The sequence below is a fragment of the Buteo buteo genome, chromosome 23 (assembly GCF_964188355.1).
Source record: "Buteo buteo chromosome 23, bButBut1.hap1.1, whole genome shotgun sequence".
In the NCBI taxonomy this organism is placed as follows: Eukaryota; Metazoa; Chordata; class Aves; order Accipitriformes; family Accipitridae; genus Buteo; species Buteo buteo.
In genome coordinates this window covers 11,279,021-11,297,136 of record NC_134193.1, presented here as the reverse complement: position 1 = coordinate 11,297,136, position 18,116 = coordinate 11,279,021, and the positions used below count along the sequence as shown (strand labels likewise).

The 18,116-nt window shown below is 43.7% G+C and overlaps 1 protein-coding gene across 3 annotated transcripts in view; it reads left to right on the top strand.

The window, feature by feature from the left end:
* Positions 1-18,116, top strand: part of RABL6 (RAB, member RAS oncogene family like 6) — a 60,447-nt gene that overhangs the window by 19,330 nt on the left and 23,001 nt on the right. For 2 of the 3 annotated variants that reach the window (XM_075054593.1, XM_075054592.1), the window contains 5 exons: positions 984-1,036; positions 2,605-2,696; positions 3,469-3,609; positions 4,701-4,806; positions 10,511-10,614. In XM_075054593.1, the coding sequence (XP_074910694.1) occupies positions 984-1,036; positions 2,605-2,696; positions 3,469-3,609; positions 4,701-4,806; positions 10,511-10,614 (496 nt within the window). Of the gene's footprint in view, positions 1-983; positions 1,107-2,604; positions 2,697-3,468; positions 3,610-4,700; positions 4,807-10,510; positions 10,615-18,116 lie in introns of those variants that run through there. The other variant, XM_075054594.1, reaches the window with a different exon arrangement.

Genomic DNA, 18,116 nt, shown 5'->3' with positions numbered 1-18,116 from the left:
GGCTGTATTTTGGCATGTGCCTTAGAGGAAGCAGATAAGTTGGAGAGAAACCTGTAGATTTCTCTAGATGGGATTGTGGCTGTGGGACTGCAGGAAAAGTCTCTGTAGTGGTTTTCTAGTGTCTTTTCCAAGTATTTAGTCTGTTGCCTCTTGCACTTTCCTGTGAGCTTAATCAGAGTTTTACCTGTCTTCTAGCTTATTTTTGTGTTTGTGTCTCTGGAGCATGTGGCTTTGGATGGTGCCTCTGGAGGATTTCCTTTCTGCACCTTTGCTGGTGGTGACCAGACCCAACCCTTTGGCTCTGGCCTTCCATGCATGTGTTGGCTGTCTCTCCTCTACTTCTCCACAGCCCCCTTGCCACGGTTTATTTGATTTTGCTTGGATTTCCCCTCATATAAGTTCTGTCTTTTGGCTGTTAAATTCTCATAGTCTCCTGGCACCCCTTTTTTTTGGTCACAAGTCAGCCCAAAGCACCCAATGGGCTCTGATATTGTGTTTATTTACAAGACTGCTTGCTTCAGGTCAGTGACATAGCACAGCAATGTCATAAAGTCTCTCAGGAAGGCTGTGTATGTAGTTGTGCAGTTCAGTCATAGCACCTCCACAATCTTTGGTTCTTCAACACTGACACAACAAAAAGTGGAACAAATCAGCTTGCCTCTGTGGCCAGGGAGTGCACCAAACCCTGCATTATTCAGTCATTGTGACTTTATGCTGTGAAGAGTGTGGTTTAAGCTAGCCCAGAGTTTCATCCTGTTCATCTTTGAATTAGACTAGCTGGTATTCTTGCACACCATAGCTGGTATTCTTCAGCAAGGCATGCCTGTCCCACCCCTCCTCATTCCCTATGCTTATAGTAGAAGTTGGATCTGCTTTAAGGTCATGTTCAAAACGCGGTGGTCCTGCCCAGACACATCCTGCAGTTCTCTGCCTAGTGTAATGGTTTTTGTTTTGTTTTGTTTTTTTTTACAATTCTTTTTAAGGAAAATGCAAAAAACGAGGCGATGGTTTGAAACTGGAAAATGACCCTCAGGAGGTGAGTCACCTTGAACGCAGATGTCTGCCTCTTAGTGGGAGGCCTCTAGTCCACCTTTGGTCCGTGGAGAGTAAGTTCTATATTTGTTTCTGCTTTAAGGCCAGCCTGGCAGGTGGATGAGGGGCAATGTGATCCCTGATGCTGTTCACTCTTTTGCCTGTGCATTTTATCCCCGTTCCTGCCCTCACCACAACTTCCCTGCTGTTTTCCTTTCTGTCTTTTGGAATGACTGCACCCCAGATGTTTACCCAGTAGCTTTGTACCTGTCTGCACATGGTCAGTGGCAGGAAGTCCTTTTGTAATGGACTTCTTGTGAGACCTGAAGAAGTCACTTGATGCCATGCTCTCTGCTCCTTAAAACTGGGCTAGCAATTACCTTTTGACACCCTTTGAAATATAGAGGAGGAAGGGGAAACAAAAGTGCTACCTAGCACATAAAAGTAAACAGAGTGGCTTCCTCAAGGCTCTTGCATGAATGTGTCTCCTTTGGATCTTTTGCTGTAGAACAAAGGGCTGTATGGGAGACCATACCACCACATTCCCCAAAACACATTTGGGATGCCATTGCACTTGTATGGCATCTCTTTCAAAAGATGTATGATTTTATCCTCAGGAAAAAATCAGTCTAAAGGCCCTTGATCCCATGATCTCTGCTGCAGCTCTTAAAGAGCTTTATTGCTCCTGTGTCAGTGCTCCTTGGGGCTCAGTGCACAGACAGTGTTCCGGTACTCGCTCCATAACAACTTTCTTGAAATTTACGGGAAATGCAGCATCACTGATATGCAGAGAGCTGAGCACTCGGTTCTGGGGATGGGTCAGAGCAGTGAAGAGTTACCTGTTTCACCAGGGTGCCAGTCATTGCTGAATCTGTGCGGTCAGATTAGGAGAATTTTCTTTAAAAATATTCTCCTGTGGGAAAAAGCCTTTATGAGAACAGGTATCACAGCTGCTTCTTCCTTCGCAAACGTGGGTGCATTTTCCACTCCTGGGAAATGAGTGAGAATTGTTCCACAGGCACCAAATTGCAGCAGGAACCTTGGAGGTTGAGTTGTGACCAGTACTGTACTTTGCAGTGTGCAGAGTCCAAATGATGAAAAGCAAATCAGGTACTAATAAATACTTCCAGCCTTGCATGGGAGAAGCTCGGTAGAAACTACATCCTGGCTTCCTACACCAGAAGCATTAGAAGTACAGTCAATATTTGGGTCAGCAAAGAGATGGAATGGGAGCTGTGTCCTCTGTCCTCCATCCTGTAGCTTATATGGAATTATCTTGCCAACACAGGATTTGGGGGCGCAGAGGAAAGAGGCAGGGCTGCGTTTTAGCATTTGCTGTTAGACCTCTTTTTCAGAGACTGGCAGGTGCTTCACATCCTGCTCCTGTGGGCCATGGAAGCTGTGAACTGCCAGGTATCTTGCTTAAATAATGATGATGTGAAATCCACGGGTACTTCTTATAGTGGCTGTCACTTTAGAAAGTTTGCTTATTCAGCGCTGTATCTGTTGTGTTCTGTACAAGCCTGAAGTTGAATCAAGTTCTTTACTGCTTCTTTGTCTTTATTTCCTCAGGCAGAGTCAGAAATGGCTCTGGATGCAGAGTTCCTGGATGTCTATAAAAACTGCAATGGTGTAGTGATGATGTTTGACATCACCAAACAATGGTAAGACATCTTCAGCAGCATGCACCACGTGATACTCACTTGTTTAGAGAAAACAGCTGACTTCTAGACCTCTTGATTCCCAGATGGACTCTAGAGCTGATAACCAGCCTAATGAGTTGAAGCAAGCTTGTATCCCTTAAAATAATAGCTTTATCTTGTGACGTGTCTTAATATACTCCTCTCTTGGGCTTGTTTCAAATGAGCAGTCTCCCTGTGGGCTCGTGTACTGCAGTTTCTGTTATACTGCTGTCTGAGGCTTGATAATTAGTGCTATCACAGGTGCAAAGTATGCCGGGCATGTTACAAACCCTTGCTCTCCAAAACACAAGGGAGAGGGGGATGCTAGTGAGAAATTCCCAGGAAGACTGGTATTAGTAAGGATTATTTAGAGGCCCTAGGCTGCATTAATATACAGAAATAATTAACTCTTTGTTTTGCACATCTGCTGAGGAGGGTGAGAGACATATGGAAGCCAGAGTGGAAAGAGGAGGTGGTAAGAGTTCCTGCTTTATATTTAAGCTTGTGTTTTGCAGGTTTGGTATGGGTCAGTGAGCCTGTTGACAGCTGAAGGGAGAGAATCCTTTTCTCCTGCTGACCTCACACAGTTTTGTAGGACTGAGGGAAATACTGCTGTAGGAGATGTGAGGTTGCTGGTGGAAGTGGATTATTGAACTTGTCTTACATTGTTTTTTTAATGTGATTTGTGCATGAAACTGCTCACAGAATGATGTTTCCCACTCATCTGCCTTTATCTCTCTCTCCTATGGTGAAGGACATTTAACTATATTCTGAGGGAACTTCCTAAAGTGCCGACCCATGTTCCAGTGTGCGTGCTTGGGAATTACCGAGACATGGGGGAGCACCGGGTCATTCTGCCTGGCGATGTGCGGGACCTCATCGACAATCTAAACAGGTAAGGTGGCACCACGGTCACCAGGCAGGGGAGCAGACCTTGGCTACTCTCTGTCATCAACCGTAGATAACTGTATTGCTGCTGTGTTTCAGATGCACATCATGTTCATCCTCTGACCCTGTGCCTAGCTTTTGGGCTTTCATAGCTCTGAATGTCTCATACAGCAGCTTCAGCTTACACGATGGGCTGTTTGATCTAGGAGCCTGTTCTGAGCAGATTGTTAGCTATATTCCTGGAAACAGTGAGTGCCTGTCAGCATGTGCCTTTCAGAAGTACTTTTCCCAAGAAGTCATCTTCGTTCTGGATAGTCCTTCTCTTGTGAAAGAATCCTCTCCCTGCAGCACAGCTGTTCTCTGCTCCAAATAATTCAGCTACAAGAGAGCCAGCTAGTGTGGCTGTCTTCCTTGCTCTTCCTTTGAGAGCATCCCCACACAGCATTTACTGGGCACAGCCAAGTCATACACTTCCCTTGCCAGCCAGGCAAGATTCTCCCTCCAAGATCAGAGGTGCTCTGTTATTTAGTATAAAATATTACTTGTTGGTCAGGTTTCAATAGATTGTACCTTTTTGTGTGGTTTTATGTTTCTAAGGCATTTTTTCATTTTCATAGTCTCTTATTTGTTTGTGCCTGTGTCACACAGAAATGATACCAGTTTTAGGCTTAATCCATAATGTAATAATTTCTTTACAAGTTCATCTCTGTATGTGATTTATGCAGGTCTGTTTGTGGTTTTAAAACAAAACCTTCACTGAGAAATGAACAGCCGGTACAGCTGTGAACCCCCCAGTTTAGTAAACCAATGGCCCAGTGTCCTAACATAGTATTTCTTACTCTGGCAGCCGCATGACACTGCAACACAACAACAGCCGTGTTCTGCCACCCTTCAGGAGGGACAAAGTGTGAATTTTGTCTGTAAACAGAATAACGAGTCCCTAGCAGAATGACCTGGTAGCCTACATTTGGGGACTGAGGGGTTAGCTTGTAAATGAGGATTGTTCATGGTATGTAATTCAGCAAGTGCCTCCTCTGTGTGTATGCAGTCCGTGTCCTTTGTACAGTTTTCTTCTCTCTACCTATCTGGTTGAGACAGGCCTCCCGGCTCCTCATATTTTCGCTATGCTGAGTCTTCCATGAAGAACAGCTTTGGCCTCAAGTACCTGCACAAGTTCTTCAACATCCCCTTCTTGCAGCTTCAGGTAAGACAGAGGGTATTTCTGTGATGTGCTGGATGGGTGGGACAGATTTCGTTTTCTCTGTCTCTGAGGCGGGAATTTCGTATTTGGGGTTTCTTTTGTTGTTAAAAGATCCCGAGTAGATTTTTAATTTTTTTGTAAGATTTGTTAAAACAAAATCGTGTTAGTACATTGGTGCCTGTGACTTAAGCATGTCTCTGCTTGCAAGAGGACTCTTCTGTGCTGTGTTTGCAAATGCTTACCTCTAGAGAAAGGCTCCAAGGTGATGAATAACACTGGCAAGAAAATTGCATCCAGTGGTGTAGTTACCAAGTAAAAAATGTTGCTTATGCATATTTGTTAAACTTTGTATTTAAATTCTGTTCAATTAAAACTTAGATGAAAAGAGGTTTGGTCATGAACTGAACAGTTCAGGGACAACTGTTTGCTGAACATCATTGCCCTAACAGTAACTGATCTGCTTGGATCCTATTCACATAGATCCAAGTCTCTCATTTCCTTCATAATTGAGCCTTCTTGAGTGGAAAGGCAAAGGCTGAATGGGCATGGAAGGGTGGAATTCTCAGCTGTTGTCCTTTAGAAGAGGACCTTCTGGGGTCAAGGTCCCTATAGGGGGGGTCCCCCCTACAGGGGTCCTTTGGGATCAACAGCATATGCTTTTTGGGGGTACGTATGATGATGTATCATTGTTTTCTATTGAATGGAAAAAAACAGGCAGTTGATCTTGATTATATTTCACCAGTAATTAAAATGTCTGTCTGTATTTTTGTACAAATAATCTCCACTGAAATGCTAGTTCAGAAGAAGCTTGAATATATTAGTGGATGTTACCATGTCCTCAGGCTGCAGAGCAGAAAGAACCAGGGTAAGAAAACTGAATTTATAAAAAACCCAGTAAAACAAGTCAAACAATTTTTGAGGAAGAAGCTGTAGAAATCGGAGATATAAACCCAACTAGCTGCTTAGTGTAGAAGATTGAAATCTACCAGCATGGTGTTGGTTAAATGTTTGGTTTTATAACCTCAGCTCCTATGGTAAAGTGATGTCTTGTGGAAATCGTGCAGAATAGTTAATTCCCAGGTTACTTTTACTGATTTTTGTAGCTCTCTCCTTTTTCTCTCAAGTAGATGTTGATAAGAGGCAAAGACATTAGCACAGCCTTACTGCCAGATTTGTTTCTGAAAGCTGCTTGTAATGATACTGTTAATAGTACGTGCGATGATTTCCCTAGCCATAGTTATAAGCAGGAAACACCAAAGCACTTGCAGTATCAGGTTTGCTTGGAAGCAGCTTTAGGACACGAGTCTTAGGGGACCTTTCATTTAGATGTGCTATGTATAAGTAAACATGATCTATTAATCTGAGACTGAAAGCAATTAGGACACTTAGATAAGGTAATTGTCCCCAAAGCCAGAGAACTTCTTGGACAAATCTTGGTCTTTAAGGAAATAGAAAAAATAAATCTGATATAACCTTTAGTTGCTTGGAGATTCCAGTGACCGTTACTTAGGAGAGGCAAGGGAGATAGGGTGACCAGCTGACATTTGTTCTGCTTAGTGGGCTCGGGGTGCCACTGGGGGTAGTCCGAAAGGTGCAGGTGCCACATAATTAGACTCCCAAATCTTGTGTTTTTCATGTAATGTAATTAAATAATTCAACACTGCAGAAAGAAACCCGAAAAGACTTCTCATTACAGTCTAGTTCCTAAAATGTGCAAGGGGAGATTTGGATGGGCACATATAAACCGTGCTTGTAAATATGTTTGCTCTTTCTACCTCAACACAGAAGGTAGCAGTTGAGGAGGTTGTCCTGTGCCTGTCATTCAAGGAGAGGGCGATTAGACCATAGCTGCCTGGCTTTTCCTTTAAAACAGCAATGCCAAAACTAATTCCTGCAGTTCTGTGCTCATACAGGGATTGCAGGCTGGTGCTTTTCTGTGCATTCTGAAACAAATCACAGCACAGGATCCAATGTGGAAATGGCTTGTTTCATTTCCCTCTGGTGTGCAGGAGATCCCTGGCCTTGCCATTCTGTGCCATGGCAGGTGACACTGCAAATTTGGAGGCTTTTGGTTGCTTCCACCTAGGTTTTGGGGCTTTACTTGATGTCAGACTTCAGCCAAGACATGCTGCACTTAGTTTTTCCAGTGCTGCTTGCATTTGTGCCACAGGTTTATTAGAAGAGCTTCGTGCTGCTCCACAGTAGCTGCTGTTGGGTGGCTCTGGCCATTTTTCTGCTCCTGGAGACCCACTGGTAGTCTTGCCTTTGAGTGCACGGGGAGCCAGGCCTGGTGCCGCTGAGCCTGATTAGCAACCAATGTAGCAGGATGTTAAAATTTGTAGAAAAATCATGGCTAGAATTAATTCCTAAAGGTTCTGCTTATACCTTCAGAGAGACTTGCCAGTAGCAGGCTCCAGAAAGAAGTCATTTCCCTGGTACTTTGGAGCAAAGCAGTGTTTAAGGAGAGGAATGCTGCCAGGTATTAAATGCACATATGATTTAATCAGTCTCAGTCGACCTCTGAGGTTTCTCTGTATTCCTCAGCCTAGCCTCCCGCAGCTCTCAAGGGAAAGAGTTGGTCAGCTGTATGTGAGATTCCAGACTGTCCTTTAGTGGAGCTGATGTTCACTGCATTGGTTTTAAGTTGCACATTTCTGTGTTCAGCTTACATTAATGCATCTTTCATGAAGAAAGCAGTGGCTGAAATTCATACCCCCAGTATAGAGCATGTTCCCTCTAGCAGCCCAGGCTCTTCAATTATTTATCAGTTCCTTTCCAGGGGAAGGATTGTCAAACCTGAGAATGCAGTTTAGCTGTAAGTATTGCTGGTGGCCCACATAATGTGCAAATGTGATCAGGTCAACCGGGCCTTTGGATGCTGCACTGGAAGGAGACAAAATTCTGCAGACAGCTGAAATTGCCTTTTCCCAGGAAGTACTTGAAATTGGCATTCAGCCAAAGCATTGGTCTGTAGCACATGATTTATTCCCTTCTTTTGGGTCATTGCTAAAAATAAGCTGTTTCTTTATTATTTTAATACCAGCATGGTAAAACAGAATTTATTTTTTAACTATTTGAAAGTCCATTATTAGTGATGAATTTTTACAAAATTAAATGGAACTCTCTCCTAACTGAATCTAAGTTCTTAATTTACTGTGATCTGTGAAAACTGAAATAAATAAAACTCTGGTATATGTCTTACTGCCAAAGTACGAGGAAAGGCAAACCACTTGTTTAGTAAAAGCCATTATGTAAGTGCCTAAGGTAAGCATTGGAGAGCAGTGTCCCTTCTGTCTCTGTTTATTTAGCTAATTCGCTCAGTATTTATTTCACTCATCCTAGGAAACTGAGGATAAAGAAGCATAAAACTTGCTCTTTTTTGTCTCATTTTTGCTCACACTGTATGAATAACAAAAGGATGAAATCTATTACTTCTAAAATCTTGAATTTCTTGTATCTTGAATTCTAAAATCTAGAATTACTTATGAAGTCTTGATTAGTAGTACTTCTGCTGTTTAGTGTAGCAAGTTTAAATATGTATAGCGTGTTTTACAGAAATGTTCTTGTCTGTATACCACAATAAAGGGAATTAGAGTTGACTAATGACTTCATAATTCTTTATATACATGTTAATTGAAGTCATTTTCATCTGCATAGAGCTTATGAATATGATGAATAAAAATCACCTAGCAAAGGAAATATGAATCAGTCCAAGCTCTTAACACAATGACAAATGTAAAAATGAAGAATCTAAACGTCTGAGAAGCAGTAAATTAGCTTAAATGATCTTAGAAGCTCTTAAATTTCACAAAAGGCTGTATCTTCCAATAAATTAGCATGTTTAAAAGTTATCAACCACTGTGAATCACCTGGTCTTATAATACAAAATAAAAAGTACTTAAACCTTGCTTGCTGATCTAAGTCATGGCAGAATTTGATATAAATTGGCCTGCCCCATGGAGGGCTCAAGCTGTGCCCTGACTACTCAGTTGGACAGAGCATTGTGGTCTGTGTTCTATAAAGCAGATGAGTTACTTGGTCTTTAAATTTGTACAATTTCTTGATAGCTCCAGAGTTGTCATGTCTACAAAACTATATTGTCAGTAGTATATGCATGTGGATACTGAATGCCATGGCTTTATCCAAATGTTTGTCTTCCCATAGGGATTTTATTCTGTAGATTTCCTTTTGTGTTTTTTACTCCAATGGGATCTTTCTGCAGTGAGCATATATGTTGTCAAATATGGAATTAACAATTCACCATGGTTATTGACGCTAAACTTTCAAAAATATTTGTCATAGTAGAAAGCTTAAATTTACATTGAGGATAAGGCAGTTCAGTTATAAAAGCAAAAACCTTTGCAGCTTGGAGGAAACCTGGGGTTCCTCTTCTGTCTCCTCCTGTCTGGGCAATGGAGCAGCTTGGCAGCCTGTGGCACTGGTGGACCCCACTTTAATGGGCACTGTGCAGTGCCGTGAGTCATCAGACATGTCTCAGCACAAGCTGCCCCTGCTTCCTGTGCTATCTAGTATGTAGGCAGTGGGAGAGGGAGAACTGATGCTTTGAGGCACTGAACACTGTGACTTTTGACTCCAGAATTTGATGTGTAAACTGACTCACATGCCCCTCGCTCAGAGCCTCCCCGGGAGGCACGAGGGGTGCTGGTGGTGGGAGCCTGGCCATTGCCAGTGCCCAGCTGTGTGACAGCTGGCTGCATCTGAGTGGAGGGGAAGGGGCTCTGGTGCAGGGATTGTACTGTGGAGTGGGGCAGTGGTCACAGACAGCTCTAGTCTTGGCCAGGGGTTCCTGAATCATGTTTCTGCAGAAATGGACGCTGTGTTAGCCCTGTGGCTTGGGGCTGTTGCAGAGCTAGGTCTGCTGGGCAGACGGGTGAGGAGGCTGGTGCTGGATCCACTGCAGGTGAGCCTTTGGAGCTGGCCATGCCCATGCAGTCTCAGCTAACGCGTGTGGTTAGTGATTTCTTCTCATTGCCATCTGGACTATCAGGAAGAGTGTCCCATGACCATTTGCAATTGATTTTGAGCCTTTTAAGACAGCACTTCCCCTCAGCTGAGGTTTTTGCTTGGATTCTGCTGGAAAGGTGGAAAGGGAAGGACTGAATTAAGCTGTGTTACATTATTGAAGCCAACTCACTTTAGTGCACATTTGAAATGGACTGCAGTGTCTGTCACCCATCTGTGGGGCAGCAACTGAAGGCAGAGGGGTAGTGACTTCTAAAATTTCACTGAGTTGACAGGGTGTGCTCACTCATCTACCCCAACAACAAAAAGAAAATTATTGTGAGGTTTTGCATCAGCTGGGTCCTACTCACGGAGGGACTTTTTTAGCACAGGGAAAAATAAAAGATCAGAATTCACGGGTTGCACAGCTGTTCTCTGCAGGTGTTGAATCTGTTCTCCAAATGCAAATGGTGGTGCTGTGTCTGAAAATCACACATTGATTTATGGCTGAGCACAGCCTGCAGAACAAGTTACTTTCTTACACACAGAGAGTTTTTTACTACTGCTTCAGCTTCCCTTTGTGGTCCTGTATTTAAATTGAACACTGTGAGAGGGACCAAAGCTCCTGTTTAATTCATTGCTGTGGGTAGAGTGGTGACACGAGATCTCACTGTACCCTGTGAGCGCACAGAGGTCTGTTACAATGACCCTACCTGCTCAGACCCAGCTTGTTTTTTTTCTTCAGAGGGAGACGTTGCTACGGCAGCTGGAGACGAATCAGCTGGATATTGATGCAACTTTGGAGGAGCTGTCAGTGCAGCAAGAGACAGAAGATCAAAACTACGAACTGTATGTCACTGAGCCATCTTTTCTAACTGTTTTGTTGCAGTCTAGGTGTCACATGAATGTTGGGCAGCCCCTGCTATGGCATGTGGCCTGACTGAAGGGTCCAGTGAGTGACACTTAGGGTTTCTTTGGATCTTGTAAAATGTGACTTTGAAGTGACATCACCTGAAATAAAGCATGCACTTGGGGATCCCTATGAAAAGGTCTGGTTCCTACAGGCACATGATCTATGGGAGGGCAGCAAAAGTGGAGCTGAGCAGCACACTTGGAGGCAGCAAGTGCTGAAGGGATTGTAGATAAGTATATTGCAGCCTCTGAGGCTGAAAGGGGATATTTTCCATCTCTACTGCTCAGCACACAAGTTGCTTCCTCTTCTTCTGGCTATTGCATTCCCATGTATTGCGTGTCTTATGATAGGCAGAAAGTAATAGCAACAACATTGTTGTCTTTTGTTCCCTTTGAATACTTCTAGACTCCTCAGTGTATTTCTGGTTTGAAATAGTGGCTAGTTCCTGCTGCTTTGTGTTCATTCAGTGCCTTGTCTGTTTGCTTGCTGCTTGAAATGAGTGTTTGCCAGATTTAGCCCTGCAAAGCCAATACATCTGTAGCACAGCGAACAGCAATCTCTTCAGATTTGTATGTTATTGACAACTGTGTTCCACGAATTCCCATTGCGAGGTCTTTATTGCCATGATGTGCAAGCCAGAAAAGTGAACCCAGAACAAACTGGAAGAAGATTCTTTACAGGCAGCTTTATTTGGAAGTTGGAATTGATGATTATGAAATATTCATGCACAGTCATTTTGACAAGCATTTCTCAGACCAAGTTTCAAGTTCTATAACCTTGGTCAGTGTGTTTTCCTTTGAGAGCATTGAAATACCCCATATATACACAAAGCAGTACTGTTCCCAGGGTGTTCACCTCATTCCTTTCCTTAGGGACTAGTTAGACTCCTCGTGCCTTCAGCAATTCTCTTAATGTCCCTGCTCAAAGGACTGGGCTGTGCAGGCAGTGCTGTCAGATGGTTTTCCAGTTATTTTTGTGTATACTGCATCAGTAATGGAAAGATACTTAAAAGATTCAAAGAGCTGACAGAGCTGTTCCAAACTTACACCAGAAGATCTTGCTACTTAGTCGCCTCTCACCCTTACAGCAGCTTTAGCATTTGCTGGACCCTCGCATGTGCCAGTTCAGCTCACAAATCCAGCCGAAGACTATCTTCTGCCATATCTACTGGGTTAATCTGAGTTGGGCTGGCTCTGAGAAGCATCTGCTTAATGCCAGAACTTAAAGGAAATAGGAGCAGCATGGTGCTGGCAGAGGTGGGATGGGAAGACCTCCTAGTTCCAGCAATGGATATTAGACTGGATCATGCCATCCAGTGTAACCACACCAACATACACCATTTTATAATATTGGTGTGCTTCCACTGCCAGAGAGTAGCCTTTCTGAGTACGTGTTCCTGCAGAAATACTATGATTACTAAAGAGTATCATCTGCAATTTGGTAGCATCCCGAATCCTAGGGCCAGGCTGTTCACATTGGTCTAGGCACTGCGCACTAACAAGTCAAAAGGCCTGTTCTTGCCTTTTGCAAGCTCAGAGGAGCTTTTGATGCAGTCAAAAGTAGTGACCAGTAGTGGTGGCTGGCATCCCCTCAGTAGAAGCCCCTGAGTCATCTGCAGAAACTCCAAAGCCAGATAAACATTTGGCTCATGTGTCATGCCCTGTCATTTTCCAAAGCAGCTTGTGAGCACAGGAAGAACAGGAGATGGGGTGCGTGCACCTGAAGATGCCCACCACCTGGCTGGGCAGAGTAGCTGCCCTTCTGCTCTGCAGGACAGTGTGCTGCAGCAAAGTACTGCTCCTCAGCTGCTGGGAAGGGCTTGCACTGCAGGTGGCTAATTGCACTATTAGGCTGCATAATTGGCTTATTATGGCATAAGAAATACCTTAGCCATGGTACCTGACAGAAGAGGAGTTGCTAAAATATTAGAAGCAAGACTTTTCTCTAGGATTCTGGTTTAGCAAATAAACTGACATTTTTATGTAGCTGGCCACCTTCTGCTTTCACTTCAGCTGCTGCACGTTTATGTCTATGTACTGAGACCAATGTTCTTTGCTTTCAGAAAATAGCGCTTCTTTATAGAAAGGTCTTTAAAATATCCCTGCATGCTCGCTGGCTTGAGCCACCGATCCCAAAAGAAAAGCAGCAGGCTGTGTCACATCTGAGTACTTTGATCACACTGACTAAAATAGAGTGCTATTTTAGGATTTTTGAGCTTTTTCTCACACCCCAGATAGAAACAAAGAGTCTGTCTGTTTCAGTGATACCTCGGAAACAGATGAGCTGCAAAGGGGTCACTTCAACCCCAGAGTTGAAAAGTATACTCCTCCTGTGGTCATTTTTTATCGCTGCAGAAGCTCTTCAGACTCGAGTCCTTTAGCCAAAGTCCTGATTTAAAGAAATAACCACACTCATATCGGAGGGAACTTGGGATTGGGTAACGTTCTGATTCTTAGTAAACAGTTTAGGCTGGTGAACGGAGTATCTGTGGACACAGTGACAGTACATGGTGGGAATCAGAGCTCGCAGTTGTGAGGCAGGTCTGCAGTGCTTATTATTAGGGCTTAGGAAGGTCCTTGCATCCATGCTTGTCAGAGGCCCATCATTTTGGGATTATCATGTTTAACATGCTACTTCGGTGGATGTCAAAATGAGCACCTGGTGCATCGTCCTCTGACACTCGTCTTGTATATAGCATGTACGCTGGTGCACTGTGACTTGTTGACCCTTGGCAGATGTGAAGCCCTTGTGTTGGTTGCTTCAATTTAGACGGTACTTGGAGTTCTGCTGTCAGTCACCACGAATTGCACAGCAAGGGGAGGTGTCCACAGACACTTGGGGCTGCAGGCCATGGTGTGGCTGCTGCAGCATCTTCTCTGAGGCAATTCCTGCTCTCCTGCCATAAAATCAGACTATGGAGCAAGGCGAGGTGACAGTGCTAGGACATCTCGGTTATTTCATTCACCTCATGCACTTCTAGTAGCTGCTCTGTCACAATGACTGATGCTAAATTTGGATCGGTGAGAGCAGCAAGAGAACAAGAACCCTTCCTCCTGCTGCGGCTGGGTACCCGAGGACAAAACGTCATTGCTCCAAAATGTGGATCCCAGAGAAAACACGAGGTGGCACACAACGCTGCCTCATCCACCTTATGTAAGCCATCCCTTGGCAGCCACTGGCTGGACTTTGCCTGTGTGAGACACATTTAGATGCTTCCAGCTCTTTCCCTGCACTTAGTCTCCTCTCTGCCTGCCACACCTCTTCCTCTGGTACTTTCCCTGTGCTTTCTCAGATTTTATGTTTTCAATGCTGCTAAAAACGCATTTCAGCCCTTTTTGAGTTCCTGAATTCTTATTAAACAAACAGCAATGACTTTTTTTACTCTGTTCTGAATTTGTATTTAATTTGCTCAATTCTTCCATCTTTAATTGTACCCAGCTTATCTTCTGTCACAAGGAGAACTTTTTTATGTTCAGTGTGCCTGTTCCCTCACCGAATGGTGCACACAGAGAAGTAGTTTTGGGGAAATTGTGGCAGCTTTTGCTGCATATTCATTTTTTTCAGGAGTAAGCTGCTGGTGGAAATATTTGCAAAAGTTAGTAAGCAGATTTAATATATGGTTTTCATGAGCTTTTATGTTTGGCTGCATTTTTTCCTAGTATTACTCTTTTTAATATCAAAAGACATTTAATTTTGAGGGTTAAGTAATCAACTCTGAATGAAAGAGAGTTTCTCTTTTTTTTTTTCTCCTAGGAATTAATATGAGTTAGTCAAAAGGAATACTAAAGTTATTCTTTGTGAGAAATCCCATCTTATTTCACACTCAGTTTTGAAAAGCTTTGGGAAATTGTAATCTATAAACCACTGTGTGATTGTTTGATTTGTAAGCATGTAAAGTCCAGCTTCTTCACAGGAATTGTTCATAAGAAATGAGTTTTCAGATCATTTACTCCTTGTGTTTAAGAGCTCTTAAGCAAAGTGTTAGGCTTTGTAAAATTATATTCAAAGCAGTTGAACTTCAGATTATTTGAGATACTGTATGATCCAAGCTACAACTTCTGCAGTGACAGGATCTGTCCCAGGTTTCCCACATGACAGCAGTCCTTCTGGATACTTTGCTAGCAGAGCCACACGGCTGCCATCTGCATTGTCAGGTCATCCTGGATAGCCAGATGCTACTGTCCAGGTAGGGAAAATCATAGAATTGTAGAATCATTTAGGTTGGAAAGGACCTTTAAGATCATCGAGTCCAGCCATAAACATAACACCACTAAACCATGTCCCCAAGCGCCACATCTACATGTCTTTTAAATACCTCCAGGGATGGTGACTCAACCCCTTCCCTGGGCAGCCTGTTCCAATGCTTGACAACCCTTTTGGTGAAGAAATTTTTCCTAATATTCAATCTAAACCTCCCCTGGCACAACTTGAGGCCGTTTCCTCTCATCCTATGAATGATGGACCAGTGACTGCAGAAAGGCATTTGCACTCCCCTGATGAGGACTCTTCTTTTGGGAGACACACTCCCTGCATTAGACAGCTTTATTCACTACAAAGTCATTGACTGGGTTTTGGGGTTTTATTTGCTTGTTTGTTTTTTCTGTGTTGAGCACAGCTTGTAACTTTGCAAAGACCATGGTGCTGAGTAACGCTAGCACTGTCTGGCAGGAGGACCTGCTGCTAGAGCTGTTCTCTTGTATCTTCAGCTATATTGAAGTACTGGTCTGGAATCACACTGACGAAAGGCTGAATTATCAGTTAGGAAAGTAAAACCACTTTTGCTTTCTTTTCCCCCTACCCCACTTTTATTGTTTCCACTTGCTATGAATCACTGTTGCCATCAGACAGATCAGGAGCCAACGTGTACTAGATGGGACTCTAGTTCATGTGTTTTTTGGAGGGGATGCATTAAGGATTAATTGCAACTAAACCTATCATCATTGATCTTGCTAGAGAAGTGGAGAACATGGAGCTTGTCCCATATGTTGTGGAGGGGGTGTTATCCTGCTGCATCCATTTTGCGTCAAGTGGAAAACCTGAGGAGCTCTTGTGGAGGGGGTGTTATCCTGCTGCATCCATTTTGCGTCAAGTGGAAAACCTGAGGAGCTCTTGTGGAGGGGCTGTACTCTCCAAGGCCTGGGCAGCAGGTTTCAACCCTGCTTGGCAATTGATTTCACATTCAGGGGCCTGGGCTGGGGCAGGAATCAGGTTCAGTACCTTTAATGAGCCCAAACCAGACACGTGGAAATCTAACCCTCAATAACCCCAGTTAAATTAATGTCACATGGCCTATTAATCTTCATTTTCACAATTAATAAAATAACCCAAAGCCTTTCTTGCCACATGAAATACACTTGAAAAATTGATCACAGCAATTTAGAACCAGGAGCCAAAAAGCTTCAGGCTGCTCCCGTCTTCAAAAGTAAATGAACATGAGGGCTTACAATTTTAGGAACTGTGAGGTTAACAAGTTCTTTTTTGCTTTTTTTTCTTTGCTCTGGGAGCAGAGCAAGAGTAGCTTCAAGCCCTGATGAATTTTTGTTCCTGCAGAGCATGTTCATCTTTAAAATTGCATAGAAGTCTCCTCTTGCAAGCAGGTCCAACTGACAGTGAATCATTCAGGGGCTTTGAGGATGTGGACTTGTTACTTGGTCTGAAATGGAAGGATTGAAAGACAAACAAGGAGCCTGCATGGGTGAGGACAGATAACCCACCTGGACTTGCATGGCACGTTTGCTGTCTCTATATCCCAAGTGAACAAGTGTACTCAGGTCACAGCATGAGTTCATCTTGTGCTTTAATAGGACCTGGTTGACTACACCTAGTGTGGACATGAAGCTGCTTGTTTCACAGTAAGATTTTGAATGAGTCCTTTTGCAAAGGACTGACAAAAAAAGATAGAACGAGAAATGCAGTGGCCAGGTTGTATAGAATATGAGAAAAAACAGACACTTGGCAGGTTTGGGCTGGTGTGTTCCCAAAACAGCCACATTTGTGCCTCTGAAGAGTGTGTGTAAAGCCAGAGAAAGCATTCATACATTATGTAGTATTTTCAAAGTGTGGAGGATGCTTAGACACCTCCATCCTGGAAATTACTGAGAGCTTGCTGGCAGCGTTTTCATGTATGCTGTTTTTCCACCTACCTCTTTCACGGAAGAAGATATGAATATGAAAGCTCAGCAGAGCTGGTTTATGCAGCCCACGTAGAACCAGTATCAGACCATCCTTATTTCCCCAGTGTCATGGCACACAGTATAGAGATTGGCCCACAAGTCTGGTTGGAGATGAGGAAGGTGATACAAAGCACATGTGCCACAGATCTCCTTGGTGCTGTGCTGGGGTAGGAGCCTGTGTCGTGCTGTCCCCAAATAACCATTGTATCTTTTTGCTAAAAATAACTTGCTGTCTCTTATTCTTATGCCCTTTACATAATGTAGGTGAGCAAGGCATAGGAGCACAGGTGCAGAAGAAGCCTGAATGTGTGTTACTCTCGAGACTAGCTGAGCTGGAGTGAAGGATGACACTCTTTATAGTTCCGTTATATAGCATTTTTTCCCCTCCAGCTCTTAAAATTCATGTGTTTCTGCAGGAGAAACAGGTGGTAGTCACAGTCGTCCCTCCCTCTAGAGCTGGCTACTTGCCCAGAACAAAGCAGGTTGTTTCCAAAGTGGGCAGCTTTGGTAGTACAAAGTGCAGTAAATCTTCAGATACACTGATTTTGTAAAGTGTCCTGTGCTTTGTTGGGTCCAGCTTTAAGTACTCTTTCAGCTTCATATTCTGTATCCTAAAATGACTATATATGTCCTTTGTATATACTTCATATAGGATCCTTGTTCCTTAGTCTTCAGTGTACAATCATCTTATCCTACCTGAGTCTACCCAGTTGCCTTGATGGTGGGACCCAGCATCCTGATCAGAGACACAGAGGTTGCTTGGTTCTGTTTTCATGTAGTGTTGGTGATTTAGGTGCTCACATAGGCAGTCAGAGGGCTCAGCTCAGCCAGGAGAGCAAGCAGCGCTGGCATCAGTATCTTGGATGCTGGATGCAGCAGTGACCAAGCTTGCAGGCCTTCCAGCCAGGATCGCTGTTGCTATAAACAGGAACAGGAGTGCATGTAGATTAGCTGGGATTAATCTCTCTTCACAGTTGGGAGGCAGGAGTCTTTAACCCTGAGTAGGCCTTGGGAGGAGGAGGAATAAATACCACAAAGCAGAGCTATTCAGCCATCCTGCCTTCGCCAGGAGCCCTGAATCAAAGCTGGGAGGGGAGGGATGACAGAATTTAGCACTCAGTGCTTCTGGTGTGGATCTGCAGAGCCGCATGTCCTGTGCAGGCAAGTCTCGTGGATGACTTTTCAGGCCATAGCAATTCATGTGGCTTTGTGGATTCAGAGCATTCACTTTGTTGGACAAGTGTTGAATTGCAGGTACCCTTGGC